The sequence below is a fragment of the Populus nigra genome, chromosome 12 (genome assembly GCF_951802175.1).
Source record: "Populus nigra chromosome 12, ddPopNigr1.1, whole genome shotgun sequence".
NCBI lineage: Eukaryota > Viridiplantae > Streptophyta > Magnoliopsida > Malpighiales > Salicaceae > Populus > Populus nigra.
The window spans coordinates 7,765,023-7,783,095 of NC_084863.1; the positions used below are offsets into that span (position 1 = coordinate 7,765,023).

Here is an 18,073-nt window from a genome sequence, read left to right on the forward strand (position 1 = left end):
ATTGCTTCTTCTGTTTATTTTCTTGAGTTTTTTTTTAGTTCAAGCAAGTCATTAAAGGTATGTTTAAGCTAAATTTAATGAGTTTAGGTTATTATTATAGAATTTTGGTTAGTTTTAGGTTTAAAGCCTTTTATGGATTTTTTCTACATTTCCGAGTAAGTGTTCATATGCTACCACTTTGATTTCCTTACAAACCAAAGTTTTTGGCATGTCTTGTGTGCTTTGATCAAACCCACATACATGAGTGTTCTATACTCAAAATTAGTCATTTTATGGTCTGCTTTGGATCAATTAATCGTTTAACCCTTATGAAGACTTGAGTTTAGGTTTAAATAGTTTGGATTGGTTCAAGAAACATCTGACATATTTGATCCCATTCAATACGTCTTTCTGCTATAATTTTACATGTTCTATGTGCCTTTGGTTTGATGTAGTTTGGTCCTTTACATCCGATTTAATTTGTGTTTTTAGCCATGTTTTTCATGTTCTTGAGATGTTTAACAAAAAAATCCTTATTTGATCTTTGTAATTTTTGTTTTGACCTTGTGTTTTGTTTATGAGTTTGGACCAAGCCATGAAGCCCAATCCACTTGATTGGGTTGTGAGCCTTTAGGTTTTGGATCAAGCTAGGAAACCTAGTTCACATGACTAGATCGATCATTATAAAGCCTAAGGTCATGTTTGGCAAAGTCAAGATCCATAAAAAAAAAAATTACATTTTTGGCTTGTTAAAGCGTGTTTGGCAAACATGTCCTCAAGATAATTTTTAAGCTTGTGATTTTTAGCTAAGAGTGTATTTGCCAAAGACGCTCTAATGTTTTTTTCAGAACTTTTTTTTTTGTGTTTTGCTAAACACCCTCTAGTTTAATTTTAATTATTTTTCATATATTGTTTTAAGAAAAGGTACTACTTTGTGATTAACTTGGATCTTTTAAACTATTTTATCTTTTTTTTTTAATATTTGAGATTATAAACTTATACGTAAGACACTTTTCCTGTATTATATAAATTATTTTTTAAAACAATAAAAAATCTTTTTTTCAAAAACATATATTTATATTTTAAGTTGCATATGGCCAAGTTTCTCCAAAAAATATTGTTTACATTTCTTAATAAAAAAATACAAGAATATGAAGGAAAAAAGAGAAAAAAGAATAAAAATACATTGCATGATTTAACATTTCTTGAAAATACTAATTAAAAAATATACTTTTTATATGTTACTTGCATCATGGACTCATTAACAAGTTTATTAAACTTGTGGTGGCCTTGACTTAAATTTTAAAAAAATATACAAGAAAAATTAATTTATTTGTTTTAATATCAAGAATTACAAACTTATACATAAAATGTATTCTTAATATTAAAAGAAAAAAAATTAGCTTTTATAATTGCTAGATTTGATCCATAAAACCATAATCTACCTTCCTGAAATTAATTTGTTTTAACCAATAGACAGACTAATATTTAGAAAAACATAAAAAATATTAATAATAAAAATAATAATAATAGAACTTATCTTAAATATGATGTATTAAAAATAATAGTCTTTTCTATACATAATTAATTCTCTTATCCAAACCTTCTAAATTAGTTAAAAATTTCAATTAAAAAAAATATTAGACAACAACTCCAAGAATTTATAAAACAATAATAAAAAAAAATATTTATCGTTTTTATAGTAGAAAATACAATCCAGAAGAATAATCATCCCACACGTGCGGCAAAGCTTTGTACACTTAAAGTAAGGACGTGATGGTAAAGTGAAGACTTGCAAGGCCTTTGATTCCATAACGCTGAAGTCTGACGACATTCCTTTTGTGAAATTTCCACGAACCTTCTTACATTTGAAACCAAGAAAAAAGTTTTACTGGAGGAGAAGGCCTGTTCAAACTCACCAGTCAAGTTACAGTAAACCTGTTCGGTAATAAATATATAAATATCAAAGTGACTTCAAACCACACGATGTCTCTTGTCATCAGTTCACTTTTTCTTGTTTTTACTTTTTATTCACTTGTGTTCGTACCTCTTCAATTATTAGATTGCTTTCCCTGTAAGGCTAAGCCCAAATGTGGTTCAATTTCTAGCAATTTACGGTTGGAGAAGCAGATCAGGTGAAGAATATCCGATTAATATATAGTCCTTTCTTGTCTTTCAGCTCATATGATCTTGAGAATTTCACCCTACAGCCCTGTGTAATTTTTTGATCTCATGGCTTCTTCTTCTTCTTCTTCTACATCGACCATCAACCTTCCAAAAAAACATAATGTCTTCCTTAGCTTTAGAGGGGAAGACACCCGTGTTGGTTTTTCCAGCCACCTTCATGCAGCTTTGAAACGGAAAAACATCCTTACTTTCATAGATAATGACCTTAGGCGAGGAGAAGAAATTTCTCCATCACTTGTAAAAGCAATTGAAGACTCCATGCGCTCTGTTATCATTTTTTCCCAAAACTATGCTTCTTCCAAATGGTGCTTAGATGAGCTATTGAAGATTCTTGAAAGCAGAAAAATTAGAGGGCAGATTGCTATTCCAGTATTCTACGAGGTTGATCCTTCTGATGTAAGAAAGCAAAGTGGAAGCTTTGGAGATGCATTTGCGCAACTTGTAAAGAGGAAAGCTTTGGAGATGGAGGCGGAGCAATGTTTCAGAGCTGCTTTGAACGAAGCTGCCAACATATCTGGCCATGACTCAAGGAAGATCGAGTAAGCTTTCTTTAATGTATAATATTGGTTGACTCATTTATATATATAGGGTTTTGATTGCATGTAGATTTTGGTTTTCTATTCTAATACATCTATTGATTTGATAATTTAATGTTTAAATAACTTTTTTTTTATTTCAATGATCTGAAAATGAAATTGTTTGTATCTAAAATAAACATCTTCAAAACAATTATGAATAATTGAACTAAATTGAAAGGCTTTTATCAATAAGAACTAAATCAGATGCTTCAAGCAATTCAAGGAAAATCCAATTAAAATGGCTAGCTTCGACATATTATGTGAAGACAAGCAAAATTCAATTCAAATATTTTGTTTTTTCATTAAAAAAACAGGGCTAAAGCCCAAAATTACATGAAAGCATAGTTATATGATTTAACTTGCTGGTAGATTTGGTTCAAGATTTGGGTTTGTAAGTGGGCAATTTAATTTATGATGTTTTTTAAAAAGAAAACTTAAAACAATGTTGTTTTATGAGTTTTTTTTTAAAATCAAAAGCCATGTTATTTTAAATTAAAAGACACAAAAATATTATTTTAATAGAAAACATCAATTTAAAGTATAACTCAACCGAAATTAACTAAATCAGGTAAATCCATGTATACAAGAAAAATCCAAATATGTTAAAGCCACCCATTTGAATTATGAAATTCCAAAGAATAACCATGGTCAAGATTAGCAAGCTCAATGTTCATTAAAAATCACAAATGTTAAATCAAAAAGTCTTAAATATATGTATTTTATAAATGATCACTTAACAACATCAACCTTTAAACATGATAAAAATCATATTAAAGAGAAAATACAAATTTTTTTTACTACTCCTCAAAACTATTAATAATGAATGTCTAATAACAAATAAAAAAATCTCATTTATAAAACATAAATCATTCAGCTTAGCTAACAACTTAAACTAGCAAGGTAAACTCCATAGCTCAAAACTCGCTACACCTTTTCTTTAATCCTCTACATATCTAGAGAGAGAAAAAAAAAGGTAAGTTAACCACAACTTAGCAAGTAAAGCTTCACACACACTACCAAGCCAAGCATAAGTCTCTCTCTCTCTCTCTCTCTCTCTCTCTCTCTCTCTCTCTCTCTCTCTCTCTCTCTCTCTCTCTCTCACACACACACACACACACACACACACACACACATATAAATATATTGTTATTAGCCACTTTTGACCTAAACAAATACAAGAAGAAATCATAGAAGATTACCCAAGTTGATGGTAGAGAACCAAGATAATAAGTGACAAAAATTGGAGAACCACAAAATGTATAAGATTAACAAGATTGACAACCCAATTTTGACTGATAAAAGGTCCAATTGGTAAAAATATTTTTATTTAGGGTAAAAAAAAAATTTAGATAGTTAATGACTTACTAAAAATTTTAAAAGGCTTAATTAATTTTTTTTTGAGGAATTGATTGCAAGGAAAATCAATTTTTGAAGTCAATTTAGGTGTTAATTGAAAGAAATTGAAGTTTAGGGATTGAAATTAGACTTTGAAATGTTTAATTGGTCAAATTAGGGGCTTAATTATAAAAAAAAATTAAATTTTGAAGGCCAATTAAAGATTTAACTGTAGATTCCCAAGGCTAAGGAACAACCTGTAAGTGGCGTGCAATTTTAAGGGTATAAATTCATCAAATTAGAGGCCAAATTGAAAGGAATTGAAATTTTAGTGGTCAATTAATGATGAAATGAAATAAATTGAAAACCAATGACTTATTTGTAAAAGGCGTTGGACTTTGGAGCTAATAATTGAATATGGTAGGGGTACAATTGAATGCAATTAAAAGTTGGTTGATAATTACAGGTGCAATTAAAAGGAATTGGAAGAGCAAGGACCAAATGAAAATTAGTCAAATACCTATTAAAAAACCTTCATTTCTAGGGTTTAACCAAGACGACATATTGTTCACCACTATTCATCTAGTTTGTTGGTAATTTTAGATGATTGAGTGAGCATGTTAAGGCGAATGACTGTGTCGTCTCCAGCCAACTCAAGAGTTGTAACCACCACCATTCAACTGGAAAACACCCTCTTTACGAACCCATGCCCATGAAATTGGATGTTTATACCCGAATTCTTCCACAGAAATCTTCAACATCTTGTCCCTGATCAACTTTCCTTGCATTTTCAAATTATAGGTTGCTCGAGTTGACACATTTGAACGAATAAATGTGAAGCTATATATCTTCAAATTGAATAAGGTTGGATTCAAAAAAAAGATATGCATCTCTTCTACCAACTTCAGGTGGTTTCCGATGATGTTTATATCGGAGTTGCTTTAAGGAAGCCTCGAAAGTGGTCAACCTAGGCTTGATTATGACACCTATTTTTCAAAAACCACCATTTTTTTTCATGTGTTCACATTTAAAAGCCTCTTATAGGGTTCTTATCAAGGGCTTTAAACCTCCCCCTTAAAATTAAAAGGCCAAAAATGGCTTTTTGCCCTTCAGGTCTAGCAAAACCACCAAGGACCAAAACCATCATGGAAAAACCAGCCTAGTACATGAGCTTAACTTTTGTCTGGAACCCTCTCATTTTGATCAAAGGGAAAAGTTTTGATCAATCTTTGATGGAATCCACCAAAAAACCCTAGAAAAACCCTATAAATATCTCTTGAAAAATCAGAAAAACAGATAAGGAAAAGGGGTAGAAAAAAAAGAAAAATATAGAGAAATACTCTATTAATAGACCTTATTGTGAAAGGTTCAAGAGCCTAACATAAAATGTCTAACAATCTTTGAAAAGAAAGAGAGTGAAAAGGAAAAAAAAAAAAAGGAAGAAAAAGAGAAGGAAAAACAACTACCTATAGTCAGTAAGCTTAAAAAAGGTATAACCATGTAAAAACCTCAAAGGTGGAGTCCATGTAGCCTACCCATTCATGTTTTCTTAATGTTTAATGACATTTTAGGCTTGTTTTGATGTCATATGATGTGAAGCTTTAATGTTGTTTAATGCATGAAAATGTAGTTTTTCATTACTTGATATTGCTTTAAGTGAGTTGTTAATGTTTTCTAGATGTTTATGAAACATTTGGGTGTTGTTTCTGTTAAGATATAATGGTTTTTGTAATTTTTCAAAAGTGGTAGTGCTTTTGGTGCTTATTTATGGATTGTTAGTTCATGTCCTTGGTTCTTGAGCTTGGTTTTTGTTCCAAAGAGTCACTTTAAGATGTAAATTTAATGCATTGGTTGGATGTCAATAGGGCTGCAATTTTGGTTTTAGGAGTTTCTTGCATGTATTTCATGGTTTTTGGTTTTTTATTGTTTGTTTTGATTAAAACGCATATGAATATGGGATTTTAGTTTGTTAAGATAAAAAAAAATAGAAATTTAAAACTCCAAATAGGCAATTCTAGGTTTGGCAACAACTTAAGTATTTTTGGGTTTTTTTCTTTTGAATGTTCTTCATGTTCAACTGAAAAACATTGTCTTGAGTACTAGTTTTAGATTTGGTTTTGATTTGATTTTGGTTTCTGTATGTTTTTATGATTTTTTTAATCAATAATCTAGGGTTTTCATGCATTAATAACAATTTTTTGTGGATTTTTAAGGGTTTCAATTTTGAACTGAAACCTATTTTGACAAAATCATGTTGATTCTTTGATAATCGAAGTGAATGGATACTTGATTATTAAACCATGCATGATTGCGAACAAAACTCTGCCTTTGATTCTTTGAAAACTTTTCTGAATTGGGATTTGTGTTACTGGGTTTGATTTGAATGTTCATCTGTGTTTTTTTATGTATTTTTATTTTTTCTAGGTTTTAATTTGTTTTGAAAAATAATATTTGAGTTTTTCTGTTTATTTCAAGTCTGATTTATTTTGGTTCCTGGATTAAGTTTTGGTTTGTTTTCGGGTCAAACTAGTGGTGTTCGATTTGATTTATGGTTAAACCAAGAGTTTCGAGTCAAACCATGGTTTCCAGGTCATGTATATTGAATTAAGAATAATAAAACTTGAACTTAAAATAATTCAAAAAGATGTTAACAATTGAGAGTTCATAAAACATGCCATAACATAATTCATCAATACATATTTTTACTTGGCATTCAATTCCATAAACATGACCTTAATCTCAGCTCAAATTGTTCAACCACATTATACTCGTGACTAGGCCATTAGTTGATTATTCCTAACCAAGTTTTGTAACCTGTTGGCAAAGGCTATCGCCAATTATTTTAACCCTTTGTTAGGCTATTAAAACTGATTCTAATGTTGATAACCCCACTTACTAGAGGTCATTACTTCATTCATGACCACCTGAGAGCTATTATGCAACTATTTGCAAATTCATTCTAAAACATTCTTATAAAAATTTTATATCGTGCATTTACAAACAAAACATATAAGTAGATAAATTTAAACATAGCAACTAGTTGATTTTATTTTAAAGAATGTAATACATATACGAGAGGGAAAATGCAAAATTAAGAAAAAAATATTTATTTTGTTTTAAAGTAATAGAGTGTGTGAAGATTTACTTATCTCTTTTGATTAAAAAATCAATGTCCAAAATCTGAGCCTAAACAACTTATTCACAAACATATAATCAATCAAAGTCCCGCTATCATATAATTAAAATAATCTGTCAATTAAAGATTGCCTAATAAGCTGGCCATAACTTCTAGAAAATTCAGAATTCAATTCTTCTTTTTGGGTTGTAAACTAGTCTCAATTACTTTTTCATCCATATATGATTCACTTACTAATTCCTTTTATATAATTTATAATTAGACCCAAAATAATTTTTGAACACTGTTGCCAAATAACATGTGCATCCTTTATTATTTTTACCATAACTATCTCTACAAAAATTGGATTAATACACTATTTGTGGTGCTAGAAACTATACATAATAAGCTTTTTATATACATAAAATTTGGCACAAAACATTCATCTTCCAATACATTATTATGGGTTGAACAAAAACCTTCCATCAAACACTTTAACTAACAACTTCTTATTTTTATACCTAATTATTAATCTAATACTTTTAGACCATTAAACACTCTTAATTCATCTTACAATATTGTAGAAACAATCATATTTATTGCATTTATTCATTCATATAAATACCATTTTAATTCCTTTCATATAGAGAGATAAAATCTCAATCAATCCAAAACCTTCCTAAATAAAAAGGATTCATATTTATTACCTTGAAATCAAGAAAATAGAATGAAAATTAAACCCTTTAAGGTCAATCCACATCACTCCTTTTCTTTTCACCTATCAAAGAAAAAGTGACTCATGATTTGTTTTTTCTAAACTATTATGAAGTTTGTAAAACTAAGGTAAATAAACTTCATGGTTCCATATATATATATATATATATATATATATATATATATATATATATATATATATATATATATATATATGGAACCATGAAGTTTATTAGCCTATCTTTTTTCCTACTTAGTCCAAAATAAAATTATATAAATATTTAGACCTTATAATACTCTAGCCGAAAACATATTTGGGTTGGGGTGTTACATGAAAAGCATTGGGTTAAACGTATTTTGTGTCATGTGAAACATACTTTAATATGGATGATAGAAATATGCCATCTTATTTTAAAATAACTTAATAATATCTTGAAAATTAGTGAATCAAAAGATTGTAGCTTGTTTTCTACATATTAGAGTTTGAAGCTCTAACTAATGGAACATTAAGCTTTTATGGATGTGTTCTTTACTTGAAGAGCTGAAAATTTCTCTTTTATGTAGTTCATTACTTTAGTGTAATAATATAAGTGCAACCTATTTAAGTCACAACATAGTTTTTCATGAAAAGATTGATTTTTATTTTATTATTATTCATGCGAAAGTTATTAGGAAGGATATGAAGGTTCAGCTTATTTGTTCCACTGGTCACATAGCTCATGTGTTCACTAATTTTAACATCTCAGTTTCTCTCCTTAAAAGACAAGCTTCATATTGAAATGTAACCTATGAGCTTAAAATGGTTGTTATTGTGGAAATTGATCAAATTAATTTTAGCTTAATAATGAAGTTAGAATATTGTGCCATGATGTTAATCATAACTTGTGTTAATTTGCACGAAATTTTGCAATAATTTTTTGATTAGACACACTATCAAAATATTCTCAAATACAAACAAAAATATTGATGGAAAAAACTCGTCAATAAATTACTGTGACATTTACCGATGTAATATTTCTTAGCTATTTTCATCGGTATTCACCGATGAAATTTTTTCATCGGTGAATACCAATAGAATTATAGTTGTAAATAAAGAAGAAAAATAACATCTCATTATTACAGACTAAATTACTAGGAAAATATGTCCATTGATAATACTCGTCGGTGAATTGATCGGTAATATTTAAATTACAATTTGACAAACGACCACTTTCTCTCTCACTTCTCCATTTCTTTTTCTTCTTCTTACAGAAAACAATACTTAACACCTCCACAAATAAAAATAAACAACAATGGATAATTTTTGAAGAATTAAATTCAATGAACAAATGGAATTTCAGGTTTACAAATGTGGAGGTTGCTCATATGATAACATCGGCGATGAAATCATCGATGAAAGTGTCATTGTTTAAGTGAAATCAGGTTCTAAAAAATCTTGAATTGAAGCTTATGATGATTGATACATAGTTCGGAAAGTTCAAGGTTAATATATATATAAGTAATTTTTTAATTATTATTTTAATTTGGTCATTTTTTTAATTTTAATGGACTAATTATTTTATAAAATTGATGTGTAAGGAAGAACTTCGCTGGGATTAGGTCGACAATGTTGTTGCGAGGAGGGTATGAGAGAATCACAACGCCATTATGTAAGATTGAATTCAAAATGTTTTATTTTTTTAAATGTTCAAATTTTATATTTTGTTATCTTAACCAATAATTTATTTCTACCATATAGGTTGGGTGATTCATGGTACGAGACGTAAAAATATCAAAGAAATACATGGACGATCCTGCAACCCTTCTATAACTTGATCTGGATTTGTGGTTGTAGATTGGATCGACCAATGGACTCGATAGAAATCGGGTTTACAGTATCTTAAACACTATGACTGAAGATATACAGACGAGTAGTATATCGACCATTGGTTCTTCGCAATCGAGTTTGAGCTCTAAATCTCCAGCCGTCTAGGTGATTGTACAAGAACAAGTTGAAGATTAGATGACCTGACTTAGTGTTGACATGACCTAACTTAGGTCCAAAACGACCAAACTTAGGCGATTGTACAAGGAATTGTTGTCAAACTTCGATGCTACGTGTAGTTTACCTCATCACCCACATGGTCCCAATAAAGATCCACCCTCATCTCCTCCTCTACCTTCAGCTTTTGTCATCTAGATAAATTGTATTCAAACTTATATTTTTTAAATTAGTGATAAATATTTAGTGTTTTTTTTTATTTTAGTTTTTTTTCTTTTAATTTTGTTTCTATTTTTCTATTTTAATTTTTTTTAATATTTTAGTCATATGTAGATTCTTTTTTAAAAAAAAAACTTATCATGAATATTCAATGCAAATAAAATTTATATTTTGTTATTATATGTGCATATATATTTTTTTAATAAATTCATGTTAAAATTATTGATTCATAATTTTTTTTATTATTAAAACTTGCTTTTAAAATTATGATAAGTTGTTATTTAAAAAAAAATTCTTATAAAGAGACATGTTTTTAATAAATTCATGTTAAAATTATTGATTCATAATTTTTTATTTATTAAAACTTTCTTTTTGATTAGTTGTTCAAAAAACATGAAAGGCTAAACTCTTTTTCTTGATTGCAAGGATACAGAAACCTTCGGATTTCAAGAACTGTGAAATTTATTCTACCTTTTTTTTTCAGTTTATATGATTAATGAATATGCTTGTTCTCCTATACTTATTTTCTATGATTGTTTATTTTAATTGCTAGAACGGACTCTAAGTTATTATTATGAATAATCTATTGCTAAGTTTGCTATCAAAATCAGAGTTGTGGTATATAAACTTGTGTAACAACTAAGATTAATAATTATAGTGGATCCAGATTAGCAATCTTTGGGAGAGCATTCGATTGATCAAATCAAACATGGATTGCAGACAATTATGTTGTCTAGATTAATCAACTCATCTAGTTCTTAAGGCTGCCATTAAATTAAATTACTAGTGCGGACATTGTGGTTGTTTGATGATTAGGATTAGTTATATAGCGGATTTGTTAACTAAACAACATAAGAAAAGATAGTTATTCATAGTATAAATTGACGTTTCGTTTCTATGATCAGTTCTAATTTTTGTAGGTGGATATTTACTTGCAACCAAGGTTTATTCTCTTGATAAGTTTTTGGTTTTCTTTTGCTTTAGCCTAGATAACATCCAACCCCCCCCCCCCAAATTGCATATCATCTAGCATAAAAATCTAACTTGAACCTTCCTCATGAGATCGACCCCTTACTTGCTCTATAATATGTTGTGTGTTGTGTTTTAAGCTAGGGTAATCAATTTGTTAAACCGTGACATCGCAACACTGGAATTACGTAAATTAGAGCTGTAGAACCCTAGATATAGGTAAACACCTGAAGACAAGTCAAACTAGAAAATTTGGACATAATGTGTATCATACCTTAAACTAAAAATTTAGATTTACAACTGAGAACATTTAGGGTAAATGTTTTCGTGAAGAATTTGTTCAATGATGTTAACTTTTACAGGGAACAAACCTTACTACATTTGGAGTTCTGTAACTCTAGATATAGATAAAACACTATGGAAGGGTCAGGTTGTGTGTTACAGGACAAACCCGCATGACATAGTATTTCAATGAATTTAAACATGTAAACAGCAGAATTGGGTTTAACCCTCGTCATCTAAGTTGTGTATTTGTGTCTTAACTAACTAAATAAATAAACTCTAAATAAAAATGAGTTCTATAACTCTAGTGGGGAGAGAAACACTAAGCAGTGTCCTAGTGCATTGTCATGTATTGTTGAACATAATGAGTTTTGATATGAAGTTAAAAGAAGTATTTCTTGTATAAAGAACGAGTATGTAAATTTTTAAAGAATGTACTGACAAAAAGCATTCTTATGGTCCAGAGGGAACATTAGAAGCATGATCTTTTATCGATGAAGCTCACTCGACCGGAGAAGGAGGTATGTAAAATGTCTTCTACAACTTATAAAGTTAAATCTGAATTTTGGATTAATTATTAATGTTAAGCATGAAAGTAATGTGGATGAATTATAAATATGATGTGAAGTTAATGTAATTGAATTACTTTTGCAATGAGTGAAAGCTAATGTTGAGATTATTTCTAAAGTTATTAGAAACCAAAGAATTTGAATTGCAAATAACTCATGAAGTTAAATATGAATTTTGAATTTATTATGAATGCTAAGTATGAAAGAAATGTGGATGAATTATGAATATGATGAGAATTTAATGTAATTGAATTGCTTTTGCAATGAGTGAAAGCCAATGTTAGGATTGTTTCCGAAGTTATCAGAAACCAAAGAATTTGAATAGCCTATAACTCATGAAGTTAAATCTGAATTTTGGATTTATTATGAATGTTAAGTATGAAAGTAATGTGGATGAATTATGAATATGATGTGAAGTCAATGAAATTGAAATGCTTTCGCAATGAGCAAAAGCCAATGTTAAGATTGTTTCCGAAATATTAAGAAATCAATGAATTTAAGTTGCTTTGGTAATGAGCGAAAGCCAATGTTGAGATTGTTTTCGAAGTTTTTTGGAAACCAATGAATTTGAGTTGCTTTCGCAATGAGCGAAAGCCAACGTTGAGATTGTTTCTAAAATTTTTGAAAACCATTGAATTTAAATTGTTATCCATAATGGGTGAAAGCCAATGTTGAGACTTTTTCAAAGTTTTTCAGAAAACTAATGTAATGAAGTTGCTTTCAAAATGAGCAGAAGCCAAGCCAATATTGGGATCATTAACAAATATATCAAAAACTAAATGTTTGGAATGTCTTCCTTAGATTGGTAGAAGTAACTAAGGAGAGAGATGGGTTATTGATATAAAAATGGTATGGCGAAGTCTTCATAAAAATTTTGTGATTACGCTTGTTAGTAAATTTACAAATGTGTGCAATACATGTTCTGTGTATTTATTGTGAAAATGTAACCATTATTAATGAAAGCTTCTCTAAGATTTAATAGGAATAATGAGCACTCTCATTATCATTTGCATTTAAAAGTAAAATTGTGTTCGTAATATGAAATTATGCTTAATTAATCTTAGTTGCGGGACCTTCGTATATTGGTGGACCAAGTAATTAGGCGATAGATGAACTCTAGGACATCCAGAACTTTTGTTGTGCATGTAATTAATTTTGTAACCTAAACAAAAAAAAAATAACTCTTTTCTTTTGTAATGATGTTATCCTATCTATGTTTGTTTTATGCAATGAAGTCTTTAAATAAATACCTTATGTAAAATGATAATCATGTATTTTCTATAACAAATTTCTATAGTGCTCTCTCTCTCTCTCTCTCTCTCTCTCTCTATATATATATATATATATATATATATATATATATCAAGATCAATATGTATAAGTGATTTAACAAGTTCCTTTCCTAGCAATTATTTATAGTTATATTTTTGTGAATGCATATTATGTTGTTATTGAAAGGTGAAATGTATATATGATATTGAGAATGATTTGTGGTTGGGATGACATGGAATGAGTTCTAAGGTGAATGATTCATGTGGTTATAAAAATTGTGAAATAAAGGCAATTATTGATAACTTAATATGCCCATTTATAGAGGAAACTCTATCAAAATTTCATTAGGATTGACTATTAATAAAGGAACATGATGATGTGTATGAATACAAAAAAATAATAAGTTTGACCATGAAAATAAGTCATAAAGATTACGCATACTTAGTTTAATAATGTGAATTTATCATAGTATTTCATATTTAACCCCTTTCTAAAGGATGGGGTGTTACACATGTCATATGCTCAGTAATATTTAGTGACATGAATAACCTCTACGGTCTAAGTGTGATTGAGAAGTATTTATGTTTTCTGTGTGTAACAAAAGTCCTTCAACTAATTTCAAGGAAGTACAACATATAAAATTTTGGACACATGCCAATTTTTTGGTATCTTAGACCGAGGAGTTTCATTATAGACTTAACAACATAAAAGTTCTCTTTTAGTATGTTCCCTTAAGATAAAATGTTTCTTGTCCATTCAACAATTTTGTCATAACTAGCATCACTCAACCCATGATCTGACTTCATGATGAACACATATACAATGACCGATAATTGACTGTGATTTGGGAAACCATCCCATAACGGTTCGTCAAAATATTTCAAAAGTAAAAAAATCTAGTCACGTCTGCATTAGGTTCTTCATCTACGATTGGATATTGACCGCCATGACCCTGATTCATTTTCATCGTATCCATAATTATATTCCTATAAGGATTACTATTATCATTTACAACTCCAAGCACATTGCTAGAACTAGAAGTTGACACAATCATCATTTCTATCATGGTATCGTGAGTAACATATGGTTCTCCATATGCATACCAATACAGGTATTTGTCCATAAATAGAAGATGCATCATTATAAAATCTAGATCGAAAAACTTTTTATTTTTACACCTTTTATATGAACATCTAATACCCTCTCTACTAATATTTCTTGAATTAGATAGTATGTAATTATAAAACCCTGAACCTCATTATAATAATCCATTATATGCAACTTTTGGGGTGAATCTTTATATCTCCATGAATGATCATCCATTAGTTATATCAAACTTGATGCAACCATATTATTCAATAGTTTCACCCATATTTAACTAGTGTTTTGCCTATGTTTTATATATAAAATGTCTTATTTTTGTTTTATGTTTTGAAGGCACTTTTGGATGAAAGATGCAAAAAGGAGTAAATTGGAGATAATTGGTAAATTTGACCTTCAGTCGATGTTTTATGCAGAGCGTGAGCTCTAGAGGTTGAAATGAAGTGATTCTAGTGGCATTAAAAAGCTAACATCCATACCTTTACGAAAATCTAAGGCAAGAAAATAAAATAAGGAAGAGCATGGAAATCGCAACCTTCAAAGTCAAATCTCGCAATCTGCCAGTGTTGACCTTCGGCCATTCCAACTTGAATATCTGGAGCTACAGAAGTCCAATTGATCCAAACTCTATTTTTTTGGATTCATGACTCAAAGTTCTATAAACACTTTAAATTTCAGCCAAAAACGATGTCATATGAGAGAGATATGATTTTTCAAAAATAACAACTGAATTCTGCCAGCAAACAGGTTTCTTAAAGAAACGAGTCCAAATTACATTTCGAAGCATCTAAACCGATATCCAAGTTTTTATTTCAGCAATTTAGCTCCTCTAAGTCAAAGCTTGAAGATTTCATGCAAGGCTATTTCTTTTTTTTTTAGAAAAATAGTTATTGAAGTACTTAAATGTAAACAGTCTACTTAAGGGGGGACTATTTTGTAAAATAGAGACTAGGGTTTCCTAGGATATAAAAAGAATCAGAGAAGAGAAGGGGGAAGCTAGCCAAGAGGAGAAAAATGCCCCCCTCCTCTAAGAAACTCAAAATTATGCATTCGTTCTTCTTTTTGATTAGTTGTTCAACAAACATGCAAGGCTAAACTCTTTTTCTTGGTTGCAAGGACACGGAAACCTTCGAATTTTAAAAACTGTGAGATTTATTTTACCTTTTCTTTTCAGTTTATATGATAAATATGTTTGTTCTCCTATACTTATTTTTTCTATGATTGTTTATTTTAATTGCTAGAGCGGACTCTAAGTTATTATTGTAGACAATCTATTGCTAAGTTTGATATCAAAACCGGAGTTGTGGTATATGAACTTGTGAAGCAACTGAGTTTAATAATTGTGGCGGATCTACGTTATTAATCTTAAGGAGAATATTCAATCAAATCAAACATAGAGTGCGGACAGTTATCTTTTCTTGATTAATCAACTTATCTAGTTCTTAAGGCTTCCATTGAATTAAATTACTAGTGCAGACACTGTGGTTGTTTGATGGTTAAGGTTAGTTATACGGCGGATCCGTTAATTAACCAATGCTAAGAAGAGATAAATATTCAGAATATAAATTGATGTTTCGTTTCCATGATCAGTTCTAATTTCCGTAGGTGGATGTGTGCTTGCAACCAAGATTTGTTTTCTTGATAAGTTTCGATTTTAATTAATTTTGTTTGCTAGTTTAATTGTTGTCATAGTTTAGATAATCACAAACCAAATCCCCCCAATTACATAACGTACAACATAAAAATCTGACTTGAAACTTCCTCGTCGGATCGACCCCTTACTTGCTCTATATTATCTTGTGTGTTTTAAGCTAGGGTAATTAATTTGTGTGACCGCAACATCGCAACAAAACTTATATAAAATAATGATGACAACATATATTAATTAACTATGTTAACTGAATAAATTTGCAAAAAATATCGATTTATCTCAAACTTATTCAATCTATTTTAATAGTATTCTTAATTTATTATCAATTATCTACATAAATTCAAATTTCTACACAATTACTAAAAATTTCAACTCGACAATAAAATTGATAAAATATAAAACGGATCCGTTAAATAAGCCATTATTTATGTCATTACAAAACACCTACGTCAAAAATTAGACATAAGTTTCATCAATTTATAAACAAATATAATTTTACAAAATCTAAAATAAAACCCTAAAACGTACAAACCATAAATCCATAAAAAAAAAAATTGTATGAGAAAAAACTATAAAACAAATAAACACTCAAACAAATTACATATACTACAAAAATATGCAAAAAAAAAATTAACATTTTAAAATTGAGTTTAAATAAAAAAAAAAGGTAGATTTGCTTACTTAAAGTGGAGAATCCTTAAGAAAATTTGAATCAAAACACGGATGCTGACAAACTGAGTGTTGTGGTGGCCGGATTTGTTGTGGGAGGTTGAATTGTGTTGAGATTAGGAGGGAGGGGGTGGTTGTTTGTTGCAGAAAAAAAATGCATAAGGAAAAAGGAGAAATGGAGGAGGGGGAGAGGAGGGGGAGAGGAGGGTCAATCGCCAAGTCATAAAAAAATTACCGACGACATTACTAATGAAATCTGTCAGTAAAAATGTCACGTCACATATGATTTGCTTTTTTTGAATCCCACTATGATACTCTCCATAATTCCCTCAATATATACCAAGAAAAGTTTTCCATCAACATATTTATAGATGTACTTTACTGTCGGGTTAATTCCGTCGGTAGTGCCATCTATAAAAGTTACACGTCATCATATTGTTTGGTCGAGGGAATGGAAATAAGGAAGGAGGACCAAAATTGACAAGACAAAACAAGTTATCAAAAAGCATTAAAAGAAGAATAAATAGCAATAGAATCAAAATTGATACAAATACAAATTGACATGACATATTTAATTTTTGAAATAGCACGCATAAAACCTAAGGTAGGGATATGGAAAAAAGGAATGAGAACAAAAATAGGCTGCTGAAGCAATATTTTTGGTCTTTCATTGACATGCGCTCGATGAGCCGCTCTCAATGCCATAGTAAAAGTCGATGTTTTGCTGCCAGGCAACACCTCACGCACCTCCTGAAGAGTGAGTGACATATCTTACATGCTGACATGTGCAATAATTTTAGTTTTAAAATTATATTTATATTTATTAAAATATCAAATTACCTTTCAGTCAACTTGATTATAACTAGAGAAATCAGGTTGAAAATAAGAAAAACCCCTAAACATCAGTTAATTCGAATTTGTTTTTAAAGGTAATTAAGTTATCATTATGTTCTAAGAATCTGAAAAGACCGAATTACTCTCGATCAATTTAATAATGACTAATATATCTTAAAAAAAAACAATATTATTCTCAATAGCGAGTTTATTGATTTTTCTTAAGTACGGGAAATTCATCATTATATTGTTTCAACCTATAGTGTATTGAGATGGATCAACTGAGTCTTTTTGGTTTTTTTTTTTTAATGTTAGTGTTAGTGTTACTGTTAATGCTAATTGTTAATTTTATTTTGTTAATCTTAATCTTAATATTAATTGTTAATGTTAATCTATTAATATGTTAATTGTTAATATAATCCCTCAATTTCATATCCGCACCAAACAGTCTGACTTATTATTTTATACTGTTCTGTTTTGTCTTAGATTGTTCTCATTAATGGTACTTGATGGATATATGTGGCAAATTTTGAGCCTGAAACCTCAAGAACAAGTGGCCAGCCCAAGTGCGGTGCATATCTTCAGATCACAAACCTTATCCATAAAATCACAAAATTA

The 18,073-nt window shown here is 29.6% G+C and overlaps 1 protein-coding gene across 4 annotated transcripts; it reads left to right on the forward strand.

The window, feature by feature from the left end:
* Positions 1 to 1,870: 1,870 nt before the first annotated feature.
* On the forward strand, positions 1,871 to 18,066 carry LOC133670047 (disease resistance protein RUN1-like). Of its 4 annotated transcripts, none has more exons than XM_062090455.1 (3): positions 1,871 to 2,705; positions 9,487 to 9,557; positions 9,647 to 10,148. In XM_062090455.1, exons 1-3 carry the CDS (start codon positions 2,212 to 2,214, stop codon positions 9,721 to 9,723), a joined length of 642 nt encoding a protein of 213 aa, XP_061946439.1. In that variant the 5' UTR covers positions 1,871 to 2,211; the 3' UTR covers positions 9,724 to 10,148. The 4 variants fall into 4 exon arrangements, with proteins under 4 accessions (XP_061946439.1, XP_061946442.1, XP_061946441.1 ...); XM_062090458.1 differs by lacking the exons at positions 9,487 to 9,557; positions 9,647 to 10,148 and adding exons at positions 11,824 to 11,880; positions 17,942 to 18,066 and having other exon boundaries at positions 1,872 to 2,705; XM_062090456.1 differs by having other exon boundaries at positions 1,875 to 2,705; positions 9,491 to 9,557.
* Positions 18,067 to 18,073: the final 7 nt, after the last annotated feature.